The following is a 13,452-nucleotide window of genomic DNA, read 5'->3' as shown; positions in this document are numbered from 1 at the left end:
GAAATTTCTAACTTTTTTATTTTTAATTATTAATCCTCTTCTGCTGTGGTTTATGTTGTCCGTTTTTTAAATTTTTTTAATTGTTTTTTTTTTTTTTTACTTTTACTTTTTACCTCTTGTGTATATGTAGCAAATTTATAGGGAAATATGTATGTACTTTATGGAATAAATTTTAAGAACTAAAATATATTTTATTTTAAAGTAACGGACCTTTAATCTTACGCAGCTAAATTACTGATTATATATTTGCTGAGCTGACTTAAGGGTTCAGAAAATTGTATCAAGAGTTTTATTTTTTGACTCCAAAGCCTTCTTAATAAAGTCTTTTTATGACGTGCGAGCCCTTGGCGTGGTGTGGGGCCGGTGGGCGTGGAGAGGTTGGGTTGTGGGAGGGACCCTCAGACCCAGCTCCTCACCTTCCATCTTCCAGATAAAGGAATTTGGGGTACCCCATTCTAGGTTCTACTGCAAGCCAGGCTCTGCCTGTTCCAGACGAGAACATGAGATCTGTTGGTCCTGCCAGGCCCCCCTTCCCTGAGACTGGGGCTGGCCAACCGTGGGGTCAGTGATGGCCGCTGTGGAAGTGGCAGTGCCAGGCTCCCTTCTTGGGGCACCTTCCCAGCTCTGTGGTGTGGTTGGGCCCCCAGTCCCCCCTAGACAGGATCCACCTGTCTCTGTGCAGATGGGGATGCTGAGGTCTGGGAATCTGCCTCCTGGGTCCTAATACCTCCCATCCCAAAAGGATATCCGAGTGATGAGCCACAGGTGTCCCCCACTCACCTTAAGTCTAGTTGGGACCTGGCCCATTCGGCCACCAGACACACTTCTGGGGCCAGTTGGCATGGAGGCGAGGACTGGGGTGGCCAGGGGTGGACCGTCAGTAGTTGGGCACCACCCAACTTCCAAAGGAAGGAAGGAAGCTCTGGAGTGAAGGAAGGGTGGGTGGGGAACTCGGTGACAGGGAGGGGCTCTGAGGACAAGGTCTCCGCTGGCTGCTGGCCTGAGGAGTGGGCAATGAGAGGTCTGGGGGACAGCCCACTAGGCAAGCGAGAGCAGCCTGGAGGGCTTCCAAGAGGAAACAAGGGGCTTGCGACACAGGTCAGGAGGGGCAACACCAAGAGACGCTGAGAAAACCACAGGTGGACAGGGAACCCCAAGGACAGTGAACCCCGTGTCATCACATCAGACCCTCTGGCTGCGTGGAAGCACCTGGAGGGCTGAATCCTGCTCGGGGCCTCGGGCATGGGGTGGGATCAGGAAAAGCCACACACGTGCGGGGGGCCAGCCCAGCCCTGTCTGGGATTCCCCATCTGTAAAACCAGGTGATCCCACGTCCACACTCCCGGCTTTGGTGAGGCTCAGGGGGTCAAGCCGTAAAGATTTATCCCCCAGACCTGTGATCGGGACCTTATTTGGAGGAAGGGTCCTTGTGGATATATAATTAAGGCTCTTGAGATGAGGTCATTCTGGATTGGGGTGGCCCTAAGTCCAATGACGAGTATCCTTGTAAGGGGCAGAAGAGAGACAGACATGCAGATGTAGCGGGAGATTTCTGACTCGGACACCGTGTGGGGAGGACGACAAGGCAGAGGCTGGTAAGGCTCTTGAGATGAGGTCATTCTGGATTGGGGTGGTCCTACGTCCAATGACGAGTATCCTTGTAAGGGGCAGAAGAGGAGAGACAGACATGCAGATGTAGCAGGAGATTTCTAACTCGGACACTGTGTGGGGAGGACGACAAGGCAGAGGCTGGGGGGGTGAGGTCACAGGCCAAGGGAGGCCCAGATCCCTCCCCCGAAGCCAGAAGAGGCAGGAAGGACCCTCCCCTGGAGCCTGGGGCGGGAGCAGGGCCCTGCCACACCTTGATTTGGGGCTTCTGACCTCCGGTACCTTGAGAGGAAAAGTGCCAATTGTTTTAAGATGCCCACTTCGTGGCTATTTGCTCTGGCAGTCACGGGAGACGATACAGGTGGGAAGCGTTGCTTAACCTGGCCCGGCCCACAGTTCAGTGGTGAAGCTGGACAGGGCTGCAGTGGCCCCAGGTGATCTGGGGTGAGGTCAGGCCACAGCCAGACTGAGGGGGGTGGAGGTGGCGGGAGGTGAGGCTGTGGAGATCACAAAGAGAAAGGGCAGCCCCTGGGGGCTAGGGTTAGGGGCCTGGGGCGGGGGGAGGGGAGTAGTAGAGAGTTCTTGGGAAGGAAGTGGAGGCTGGAGCTCAAATCAGGGTCCCAAAGGAAGTGGGCACAATGGCGGGGGCGGGAGAGGGCCTGGGACAGGGGTCCTCAAACTACGGCCCTCGGGCCACATGCGGCCCTCCGAAAACATTTATCCAGCCCGCCGGGTGTTTTTGCCGCCGCTGTGTGCATAGGAATTTGTTCATAGTTTTTTTTTAAACTATAGTCCGGCCCTCCAACGGTCTGAGGGACAGGAGCCACTAACAGAACTCCCAGTGGCAGAGCGGAAGCAGTTCATTCTAGAGGACACAAGACACCCAATTAAGTGGAGTTTTAGATAAATGAATCTTTCTTTTTTTTCCGTATAAGTTTATCTCAAATATTGCATGGGACACCCTTCTCCCTAACAGAGATGGGTTATTTATCTGAAATTCAGATTGAACAGGGTGTCGGTATTTTTGCTAAATCGGTTATTATGAGGAGTGGAGGGCGGGGAGAGAGTCATCCAGTGATTTGCAGGGGGAAGTATAAGCTTGAGCCCCCCTCTGTGCTCCCTGAATTCTGCCCTGGCAGGTGGAGGAGGACCAAGCTAATGGGACCTGGGGCACAGGGGAGGGGAGGTTGCTAACGTGGACTAGACGTCATTCTGGTTCATTGATTGATCTGGATTGAGCGTCTGGATCGGTACCACAGCCAGAAGTGGGTTTTATCTGGGGCAGCAGCCCCGAAAGAAGCCAAAAGCCCCCAAGCACGTTTGTCGCTGCGCACCCCTCCCCCACACTCTCTCTAAGTGGGCGCCACAAGCCGCCAGCATGGACCCCCGAACTAGCCGGTACTCTGCTGCCACCTTGTGGCGGGGGCTGCACATGACAACCTGCTCACAGCAGCCGTGGAGCCCTGAACAGCTGGGGCATTAGGCACCATTTGTGTCAACAAGTCTCAGCTGTTCACCTCCGTCTGCTCCCCACCCACCCTCCATTGCTCCGCAGCAGCAACTGCATTTCTCTACAAAGACGCTTAGTAAATCCCATAGCCACAGTGTCATGATGAGACTTAAAACGCTTAACGCTAATTTCTTTTTCCCCGGTTTTATTGAAATATAATCGACATTCAGCACTTTATAAATTTACTGGTAGGTGTGCAGCATAGTGATTTGACTTACAACATTACTTTCTCTTTTAAAAAATTATCACCTGAGGATATTTTTTATTGATTTTAGGGGGGGGGAGAGAGTGAGAGAGAGAGAGGGAGAAACATCGATCGGTTGCCTCCCATACCCACCCCAACTGGGAATTGAGTTCGCAACCTAGGTATGTGCCCTGACCTGGAATGGAACCTGTCACCTTTTGGTGTACGGGACAACGCTCCAACCAACTGAGCCACACCAGCCAGGGCAACATCAATTTCTTAATAGCAAGAATCGGGTCGGCATTTATATGGCCTTGGTTGTATTGTGCTATTATTTACAGCTGGTTTGTTTCACATTCCACCTACACATGTGCCCCCTGGCATTCGGTTCCTGTGTTCTTGTCTGTGTGATCTAACCCAGTGGTCCCTCAGGACAGGTGAGGGACTTTAGAAACTCCTGAGGCCGGAGCCCGTGGATCTGCCCTAATCAGTCTAGGGTGAGATGTGGGCAGCAGGGTTTTTGTAATTGTGGTAAAATTCACACAAGGTAAAATCTACCATTTTAATCTTCTTAAAGTGTAATTCAGTGGCATTACGTAGGTTCACATTATGCAACCATCACTTCTATCTCATTCCAGAACATTCCATCACCCCAAAAAGAGACCCTGTCCCCACTAGCAGTCACATCCATTTCCCTTCTCTGGGACATGTCACAGACATGAAATCACACACTCTGTGGCCTTTTGAGTCTGGCTTCTCTCACTGAGTGTCATATTTTTCAAAGACAATCCAAGTTGTAGGGAATGTCAGTGCTTCATCATTTGCATGGCTGAATGACAATGTATTGGGCAGGTGGAGCACATTCTGCTTATTGGTCATCCATTGTTAGAGATTTAGGTTGTTTCCACTTTGGGCTATTTGAACAGGGCTACTCTGAATGCTGGAGCACACTATTGTGTTTTGGTGTTTTTTTAAAAATATATATTTTTATTGATTTCAGAGAGGAAGGGAGAGGGAGAAAAGATAGAAACATCAATGATGAGAGAGAATCATCAATTGGCTGCATCCTGCATGCCTCCCACTGGGGATCAAATCTCAACCCAGGCATGTGCCCTTGAACGGAATCGAACCCGGAACTCTTCAGTCCGCAGGCCGACGCTCTGTCCACTGAGCCAAACCAGCCAGGGCCACAATTGTTTTTAAACACCTATTGTAAATTCTCTTGGGTATATATCTAGGAGTGGAATTGCTGGGTCATATGGTAATTTACATTTAGCTTTATTGAGGAACCAGCAAACAGAATTTTTAAAAAATATGTTTTTATTGATTTCAGAGAGAGGAAGGGAGAAGGAGAGATAGATAGAAACATAGATGAGAGAGAAACATTGATCAGCTGCCTCCTGACCAGGATCCAACCTGCGATCTCTCGGTGCATGGACAACGCTCAACCACCTGAGCCACACTGACCAGGCTAAACAGAATGTTTTCATTGACATTTTTATTGAGATCATTGTGGATTCCCCTGAAGTTGTAAGAAATAATGCAGAGATTCCATTGTACACTTTGCTCAGTCTTCCCCAATAAGGCTGCATTTTGCAAAATGAAATCAATATCTCCACCAGGATGTTGACATGGATCCCATCACCTACTTTATCCAGATTTCTGATTTCCCAGTTTTACTTGCTCTCTCCTCTCTCTCTCTCTCTCTCTCTCTCTCTCTCTCTCTCTCTCTCGTGTGTGTGTGTGTGTGTGTGTGTGTGTATTGTCTACAGTTGTATCAACTGAATAGGTTCCTGTATCCACCACCACAAGGACCCCTCCAGCTGCCCTGTTACAACCTCAGCCCCTCCCATCTCTAATCCCCTGGCAACCTCTCATCTGTTGTCATTTCAAACACGCTACATAAACGGAATCTTATGTTATGTGACCTTTGGACTTGTTTCTCTTGGCGTAGTTCCTTGGAGTCATCAGGATTTTAAAAACTCGGGGGGCCGGGGGGGCCAGGTTGACATACCTACATCCACCTGCCTTTTCTCCCAGCAGCTTATATCTTGAGGCAACCCACGTGCCTCAGGTTCCTCATCTGTTAAACCGAGAGAGGAAAGCCCTCAGTTCCCAGGCGAGTTCCGGGGCTTAGAGCAGATGGGGAAGCAGATGCCCGCAGGCAGGACCTGGCCCTGCGAGGCTTTGTGACATCACACCAGGTTGCTATGGCAGCAGCCCAAAAGCCGCCCAGGATGCTGCCGCCTTGGCCTCGCCTGGCTTGTTGGTGATTCGAGGAGGCATCTGTGTCACATGCTCCCACGGGCCAATGAGGAGATGGTCCAGAGACAGGGTTCAGCCGAAGCTTCAGAGGGAGGGCGGGGGTAAAGGTAGAATTAAATTAAGGCAAGTTTGTTCCTCATTCTTCAGAGTTAAAATGCCTTCCCTGGATTCCTTCCAAAAAAAAAAAAAAAAAAGGGGTTCTGGAGTTGGGATTCATTGCCATATCTTGAGGCTCCAACCTTTGTAAGCCCCCAAAACTAACAGCTTGACTTGGAGGTGCACAGTTCCCCTCTCTGAAGAGGGCATCGTGGGCATTTTGCCATCTCTTGACGTTCTCATACCTAGAAATAAGAGTCAGCCTGGGAGGTTTCAAAATTAATATATTCTGTGGTTGGTTTATAAACCGTCGTTGTGGGCGATTCTCACAGATTGTTGCTGTTCCTACGCCCACGAACAGATGGGAACAAACACCCTAGGTAGGTCATTTTGCAAGACAGGCGGTTAAATTGCTGACGATGTTTTGTCATTTTCTCCCCTGAAACCAATGTTTTGGGCAGAAATGGGGCTGGGTCATCTGCCTGTTTGGGCAAGCGCATTAGTACCCCATTGCTGGGTAACGAGTCACCCCAAAACAAAGTGACTTGAAACAACAAGAAACACATTTTATTTTCATAACGTGTGTGGGTCAGGAATTCAGAAGTAATTTGGCTCAGTGGTTCTGGCTCAGGGTCTTTCATGAGGTTGCGGCCAGGATGTCAGCCAGGGCTGCCTCACCGGACGGCCTGGCTGGGCCTGGAGGAGTCGCTTCCAGGACGGCTCCCTCGTGTTGCTGCTGGTGACGGGCTCCGCGCCTCTCCACGTGGGCCCCTCCACGGAGCTCCTTGCATGTCCGCACAGCGTGGCAACTGGCTCCCCACAGAGTAAGTGGTCCGAGAGAGAGAGGGCTGGAAGCCTCCCATCTTGTATGACCTAGTTAGTCTCAGAAGTCACAGACTCACTGCTGAAATCCTATGGGTTCCACAGGCAGCCCAACTCAGCGTGGAGGGGACTGCACAAGGAAGCAGACAGGGCCACCCTGGAGGCTGCCCACCGTGGTGGCATTTTCACACAAAAGACCATCTGTTGATTCGAAACACACCACAGGCCCTAACCGGTTTGGCTCAGTGGATAGAGCATCGGCCTGCGGACTCAAGGGTCCCAGGTTCGATTCCGGTCAAGGGCATGTACCTTGGTTGTGGGCACATCCCCAGTGGGGAGTGTGCAGGAGGCAGCTGATCGATGTTTCTCTCTCATCGATGTTTCTAACTCTCTATCCCTCTCCCTTCCTCTCTGTAAAAAATCAATAAAATACATTTTAAAAAATAAATAAATCAAAACACACCACAGCCCTAACCGGTTTGGCTCAGTGGATAGAGCGTTGGCCTGCAGACTGAAGGGTCCCAGGTTTGATTCCGGTCAAGGGCATGTACCTTGGTTGCGGGTACATCCTCCGTAGGGGGTGTGCAGGAGGCAGCTGATCGATGTTTCTCTCTCATCGATGTTTCTAACTCTCTATCCCTCTCCCATCCTCTCTGTAAAAAAAATCAATAAAATATATTTTTTAAAAAGAAGGAAGGAAAGGACAAATAGTGTTTCACACCACAAAGCAATCTTTAAAAAAAAGAAGAAACTCACCACCGCAAACCAAGATGATGATGGGATGTCGGCATCCACGCCCCCGGCCACACCCCACTCTAGGTCCAGGAGTCTTGGGGGAGAACATGTGACCAAGGCCTGGCCGATAAGTTTCAACATGGAGAAAGTGTGGAGGTGGTTGCTTGTCCACTGGGTTTGCTGGAGAGCATGGCAGCCCGTGCCAGGGGTCGTCTTTGTCACTGTGCTACAAGAGCCAAAACACAGGATAGTAGAGCAAGAGATGGAGGAAAAGTGAGGGACAGGAAGAGAGAGGCCGGGGTAAGGCCTTACTCATCTGAGCCCACCTTCCAGCCTTGCCTGCAACCATTCCTTCTTCTGAACATTTCAGTGTCAAAAGCCAATCCTTTATGTTGCTCAAAACAATTAGGAGGGCCCTAACTGGTTTGGCTCAGCGGATAGAGCATTGGCCTGCGGACTCAAGGGTCCCAGGTTTGATTCCGGTCAAGGGCATGTACCTTGGTTACGGGCACATCCCCAGTAGGGGGCGTGCAAGAGGCAGCTGATCGATGTTTCTCTCTCATCGATGTTTCTAACTCTCTATCCCTCTCCCCTCCTCTCTGTAAAAAATCAAATATATTTAAAAAAAAACAATTAGGAGGGTGGTTTCTGTCATTCGTAACACGATGCCATCAACAGATGAACAAATAAATTAAACACGCTGGAATGTTACTCAGCCGTACAAGGAGTGAAGCACCAGCGCTCGCCACAACGTGGATGGGCCTTGAGCCCACGATGCCCACCGAGAGAAGCCAGACACAAAAGGCCACCGAGTGTGTGGATTCCATTCATGTGAAACCCCCAGAGACAGAGAGCGGATTAGTGGTTGTCAGGGGCTGGGGGAGGGGGGGTGTTCCGAGGTGATAGAAATGTTTTGGAATTAGAGGTGGTGGTCCCACCGCACCGTGAATGCACGCATTGCCACCACGTTGTACACATTAAAATAACCGCGTGCCATGTGATTTGCACATTAATAGTAATTTAAAAAGAGAGAAAGGTCATGATGCCCCGCCCGGCGTTGCCTCTCCCTTCTGCTGGCTCCTCTCCCACCCACACCCGGTTCATCCCAGGTTCTCCAGGGAATCCTCCAGTTTCTACCCCCACTTTTAAGCAGAACAGCTCCTCTTCCCACGGCTGGCCACACCAAGGCATTTGACCTCCCCTGACCGATCCCACCAGTTCCCTCCATTTCCTCGTCCCGAAATGTCAGCTGTTCTTCAGCCCCTCCTTCCATTAAAAGAAGTAAGGGGAACCTTTACATGCAAATGGAGAAATACCTCCAGGCACATGGTTGAGGGGAAAGCCAGGACGCACTGATGGTTTAATTCTTTTCTACAGGAACATAAATGTATGTCAATGGATAGAAAGAAAGAAAAAAAACACAAAAAAAAACCAGGACCCTCTCCAGGAAGCACCTCGCCCCAAAGCTAAGTTACCGCAGGTGACAGCTGTGCCTCATGGGTCACCATCTTTCCAGTCCCCAACATCCATTTTCTCACGGCCTGTCCATGAAGCAAATGTCCTATATTTTAGATTTTTGGTCATTTTGTTTTTTAAAAAATATTTTTTTATTGATTTCAGAGAGGAATGGAGAGGGAGAGAGAGATAGGGACATCAGTGATGAGAGAGAATCATTGATCGGTTGCCTCCTGCACGCCCCACACTGGAGTCACATGCGGCTCTTTAGCCCCTTGAGTGTGGCTCTTCCTAAGCCTTAGGAGTACCCTAATTAAGTTAATAACAATGTACCTACCTATATAGTTTAAGTTTAAAAAATTTGGCTCTCAAAAGAAATTTCAATCGTTGCACTATTGATATTTGGCTCTGTTGACTAATGAGTTTGCCGACCACTGCTCTATCCACTGAGCCAAACTGGCTAGGGCTATTTTTGGTCATTTTAGAACACCTCTCAGGTCCTAACTTCCGGGTGGGTGACATTCTGGCCCACCTGTCTGCCACACGAACAGTGGGCTCGGATCACGCTGGGTCTGAGTACTGCCTCCCTGAGGCTCCTCAAACTGCCCCAAGGAGAGTCAGACAGCAGGCTACAGGGGCCAGTCTCATTTTCCTTTTAATATATTTTTATTGATTTCAGAGAGAGGAAGAAAGAGAAACGTGCTGAGAGAGAATCATTGATTGGCTGCCTCCTGCACTGCCCCCTACTGGGGATCGAGTCAGCAACCCCAGCATGTGCCCTGATGGGGAATTGAACCCTGACCTCCTGATTCATGGGTCAATGCTCAACCACTGAGCCACATCGGCCAGAGCAAGTTTTCTTTAATGAAAAAAAAAGAACAAAGCTGAACAAAAGTCTGGGTTGAACAGTCATACCATGAGGCAAAGACTCCCCACCTCCCAGGCACCTGCCAGCATCCCCAGCTGCCCCCAAGGCCATCCCCTCTGGAGGAACAGAAACAAAAATGGAGCCTGGGTCCCTGGCATCAACATGCAGAGGCCCCCTCTGCCCCCCGGGGGTGCTAGATGCTCCGCAGCATGCAGAGAGCGCGATGCAGGTACTGGCGAGCGGCGGGGGGACAGCCGTGGCTCTGCAGGATCCCCAGCGTGTAAGAGGCGCCAACCTGGCCCCGTTCCCAGACCATGAGCAGCAACTCTTCAGGCCCCCGATTCAGCACCAGGTGAACCTGGTCTCCCCTGCAGCTGACCTGCCAAAGTAAGAGCCGAGGTCAAGGAGAGGAGGGTGCCCCCGGGGCTGCCCCAGGTGTGCCCCGCCCCCCAGAGAGAAGAAAAGTGGATCAGAGACTGAAAGCCCCCTGACCTGGGTCTCAGCGGCTGCCCCACTCCGAGGAACGCACAGAGTTGGGAGCCCAGAGTTTTATGTACAGACGAGGAAACTGAGTTCAGATAGGACCTCCCTGCCCTCGGTCACCCAGGGAGACCTCCGTTCTCAATCCTGTGACCTGGGGAGCCCCAGTCCAACGACCAGTTTCCCCAAGTGTTCTGCGGAGCCATGAAGGCCATTCTCGCTACCGGAGGCCCAGCCCAGCTCAGGGCATTACCCACACTCTAGTCTGGACAGCTAGGGTTGTTTTTACTGCTGTAAATTTTTAAAAAATACTTTAAAAATAATAATAATGAGCCCTGAACGAGTAGCTCGGTTGGTGAGATCATTGTCCTGATGCACCGAGGTTGCAGGCTCAATCCCTGGTCATGCAAGGATCAACCAATGAACGCATGAGCAAGTGGGCCAGCACGTCGCCAGGACTGCTCAGGGAAAGCTCAACCTAAAAATGATTTTCCGCTCAGCCAGGGCAGCTCAGCGGTTGAGCGTAGCGTCAACCTATGAACCAGGAAGGTCGTGGTTCGATTCTGGTCAGGGCACGTGAATCAATGTGGGTTCAATGCCCAGTGGGGGGCACGCAGGAGGCAGCAGATTGATGATTCTCTCTCATCACTGATGTTTCTCTCTCCCTCCCTCCCTTCCTCTCTGAAATCAATTTAAAAAATAGTTTTAAAAAGTTTTTTCCAAGGAAATGACTTTTTAAAAAATCCTCACCCAAGGATATGGTTTCCCCTTTTCTTTAGAGAGAGAGGGGGGAGAGAGAGAGAGAGTGAGAGAAACATAGATGTGAGAGACAAACATCAACTGGTTGCCTCCCGTACAGGCTGGGATGGGGGGTGGAAACTGGTGCACAGGACGACTCCCGAACCCGCTGAGCCAGCCGGCCAGGAGGGAAATGACATTTGACAGCTGCTCAATGTAACCGCTCACGAAGATGACCCAAATTCCATTTTGCCGTTACTTAAACACATCTTCTTTTCTTCCTTTTCTTTTTTTAACACATTTTTTTTCAATCTTGCAGTTTTTGCACTCAGGAGCCAATACTTTGCTCCCCCTGCAGGAGCCAGCTGTTTCCTGGAGCCCCCGAACAGTGTGCATTGGGACAGCCAGCGCGGTCCAGGGGACAGGCCGCCCCCACCTGCTGCCCCCCACCCCGGGGCTCCTGGAGAGAAGGGCCCGCGCTCACCTGCACTGTGCCGTCGCTGAAGAGCAGCAGCAGGGCCTGCTGGGATGCAAGGAAGCGCAGCAGGCAGAGGCCGGGGCTGGCAGACTGGGTGGGCGCAGGCAGGCCCTCTTCCTGAGGACAGACCCAGCCACGAGGGTCTTAGGCCTCTCCACCTGCCAGTCCCACTGCGCCCCCCGGCCCACTGGCCTCCCAGCCCTCACCTCTCGAAGCCGCTGCTGCATGTAGCCAGCAAAGAGTCGCAGGACAGCCAGCTTGGCACCCAGTGAGCTGGGCACATCCCTCAGGGCAAACACTTCCAGCTTCCCTCGGTCAGGCATGTAGCTGACCTGGCTGAGGGTGGGGCACAGGGGGTGTCAGCGGTCCCGGCCTCTGTCCGGGGACACATCCCCACCCAGCCACGCCCCCTTGGATGGTGGCTTTGAAACTCAGTGCCACACGGACCACCCCTCTCTGTGGGTCCGGCCCCAGCCCCTTCTCAACTCCAGACTCTGGAACCATGGATGCAGCCTGTCCACTGAGATCCCGATTGGCCCCCCCACACACCCTCCTGCCATCTTCCCGTCTCGCCCAGGGGCTGCTCCGTCCTCCCTGTCTGCCAGCTCAGTCGAGATCCCAGCTCCCTCGCATCTCGGCTCTGCCACCTCCCGGCCAAGTCACTGCCATGGCCCAGCCGACCAGTCCACCACCTCCCTGCTGGTCCCCTGTGTCCCTGCCGCCAGAGGTCTTGTCAAAAGTGAGAGGCGGGCTCTGACTGGTTTGGCTCAGCGGATAGAGCATCGGCCTTCAGATTGAAGGGTCCCAGGTTCGATTCCAGTCAAGGGCATGTGCCTGGGTTGCGGGCACATCCCCAGTGGGGGGCGTGCAAGAGGCAGCTGAATCGATGTTTCTCTCTCATCGATGTTTCTAACTCTGTATCCCTCTCCCTCTCCCTTCCTCTCTGTAAAAAATCAATAAAATATATTTTTTTTAAAAAAGTGTGAGGCGGGTCCCTGCTTCCTGCCCCAACCCCAGCAGTGGCCTCCCAGGCCGCTGACTTCGCATCCCCCCATCTCCCCCTCACTCACTGTGGAGCCCCCACTGTTCCTGACACCCACTCTGCTGGGTCACACATGCTGTTCCCTGTACCTCAAATGCTGGTCCCAAAGGCTCCATTGCACCATCCGTCCTACCCGGATGTCACCTCTTCAGAAAGCCCCTCACAAGCATGCTGGCATGAGCCACCCCCAATCTGTCACCTCACCCAGTCATTTCCTTCAGAAAAGTGCTACCTGAAATCGACTTATCCATTTGTTTACCGTCGTTCTTCCCTAGCAGGCAGCGAGTCCCTGCCGGTGTACACAGTAGGTACTCACATACTTGAGGAATGGATGCAGAAAGGCAGGGGGAGAACCTGGCCCCCCAAGGGGACAGGAGCCCCATGGCTTACCCCCCGGGGGGACGCAGGGCCATGTGGGTGCCATCCCGAAACAAGACACCGCTGCTCCCGTCCAACAGCTGGTAGCCGAAGCCGTACTTGCTGGAATAATCCACCCACTTGGGGGCCCAGAGGACGGGCCACTGCTCTCTCGGGGGGTCCTGCGTGACTGGGCACAAAGGCGAGGTGAACTGAGTGGGAGGTGCTGGTGGGGCCTGGGCGGAGGGACCGCAGACACCCCGGAGATGTTGAGAAACGTCCAAAAAATAAAAAACCAGCTCTTGCCTTTGTGGGGGGAGGACTGGGACGCGGGGAACACCCACCGCCTCTGGGGATGAGTGATTCTGAAACGCCTGCAATGCCCCAAATACCGTAAGGCTTTACTTTACTTGATTAAAATATTTGTCTTAAAAATAAACATTGCTCAGTGCCATGTGGGGCCCTGTATTGGATCCTGGGGGAGGAAAGAGTCGTTACGGGGGAAATGGGACATCCAGTCGCCAAGGGCAGACAAAGTTCCGTGCTGTCTTGGTAGCGTCTCTGAAAAGTTACCTCGAATTCTCTTTTACTGTTCATTTAAAACTGAAAGTAAAGTTGGCTCCAGCTTGGCCAGCGTGGCTCAGTGGTTGAGCGTCGACCTGTGAACCAGGAGGTCACGGTTCAATTCCCAGTCAGGGCACATACCTGGGTTGCGGGCTCGATCCCCAGTAGGGGGCGTGCAGGAGGCAGCCAATTGATGATTCTTTCTCTCTCTCTCTCTTTCTCTCCCCTCTTCTTTGGAATATATATATAT

The 13,452-nt window shown here is 51.9% G+C and overlaps 1 protein-coding gene across 3 annotated transcripts in view; it reads right to left on the bottom strand.

Moving 5' to 3' along the window:
- Positions 1–9,485: 9,485 nt before the first annotated feature.
- Positions 9,486–13,452, bottom strand: part of PLK5 (polo-like kinase 5) — an 8,612-nt gene continuing 4,645 nt past the window's right edge. For all 3 annotated transcript variants that reach the window (XM_014540125.1, XM_005866701.2, XM_014540126.1), the window contains exons 12-15: positions 12,672–12,828; positions 11,446–11,575; positions 11,246–11,356; positions 9,486–9,922 (exon numbers count right to left, since the gene is read on the bottom strand). In XM_014540125.1, the coding sequence (XP_014395611.1) occupies positions 9,737–9,922; positions 11,246–11,356; positions 11,446–11,575; positions 12,672–12,828 (584 nt within the window). In that variant the 3' untranslated portion in view covers positions 9,486–9,736. The remainder of the gene's footprint in view (positions 9,923–11,245; positions 11,357–11,445; positions 11,576–12,671; positions 12,829–13,452) is intronic.

This window comes from Myotis brandtii, unplaced genomic scaffold (assembly GCF_000412655.1).
Source record: "Myotis brandtii unplaced genomic scaffold, ASM41265v1 scaffold236, whole genome shotgun sequence".
Lineage (NCBI taxonomy): Eukaryota > Metazoa > Chordata > Mammalia > Chiroptera > Vespertilionidae > Myotis > Myotis brandtii.
This window is presented reverse-complemented; position numbering and strand designations above follow the sequence as displayed.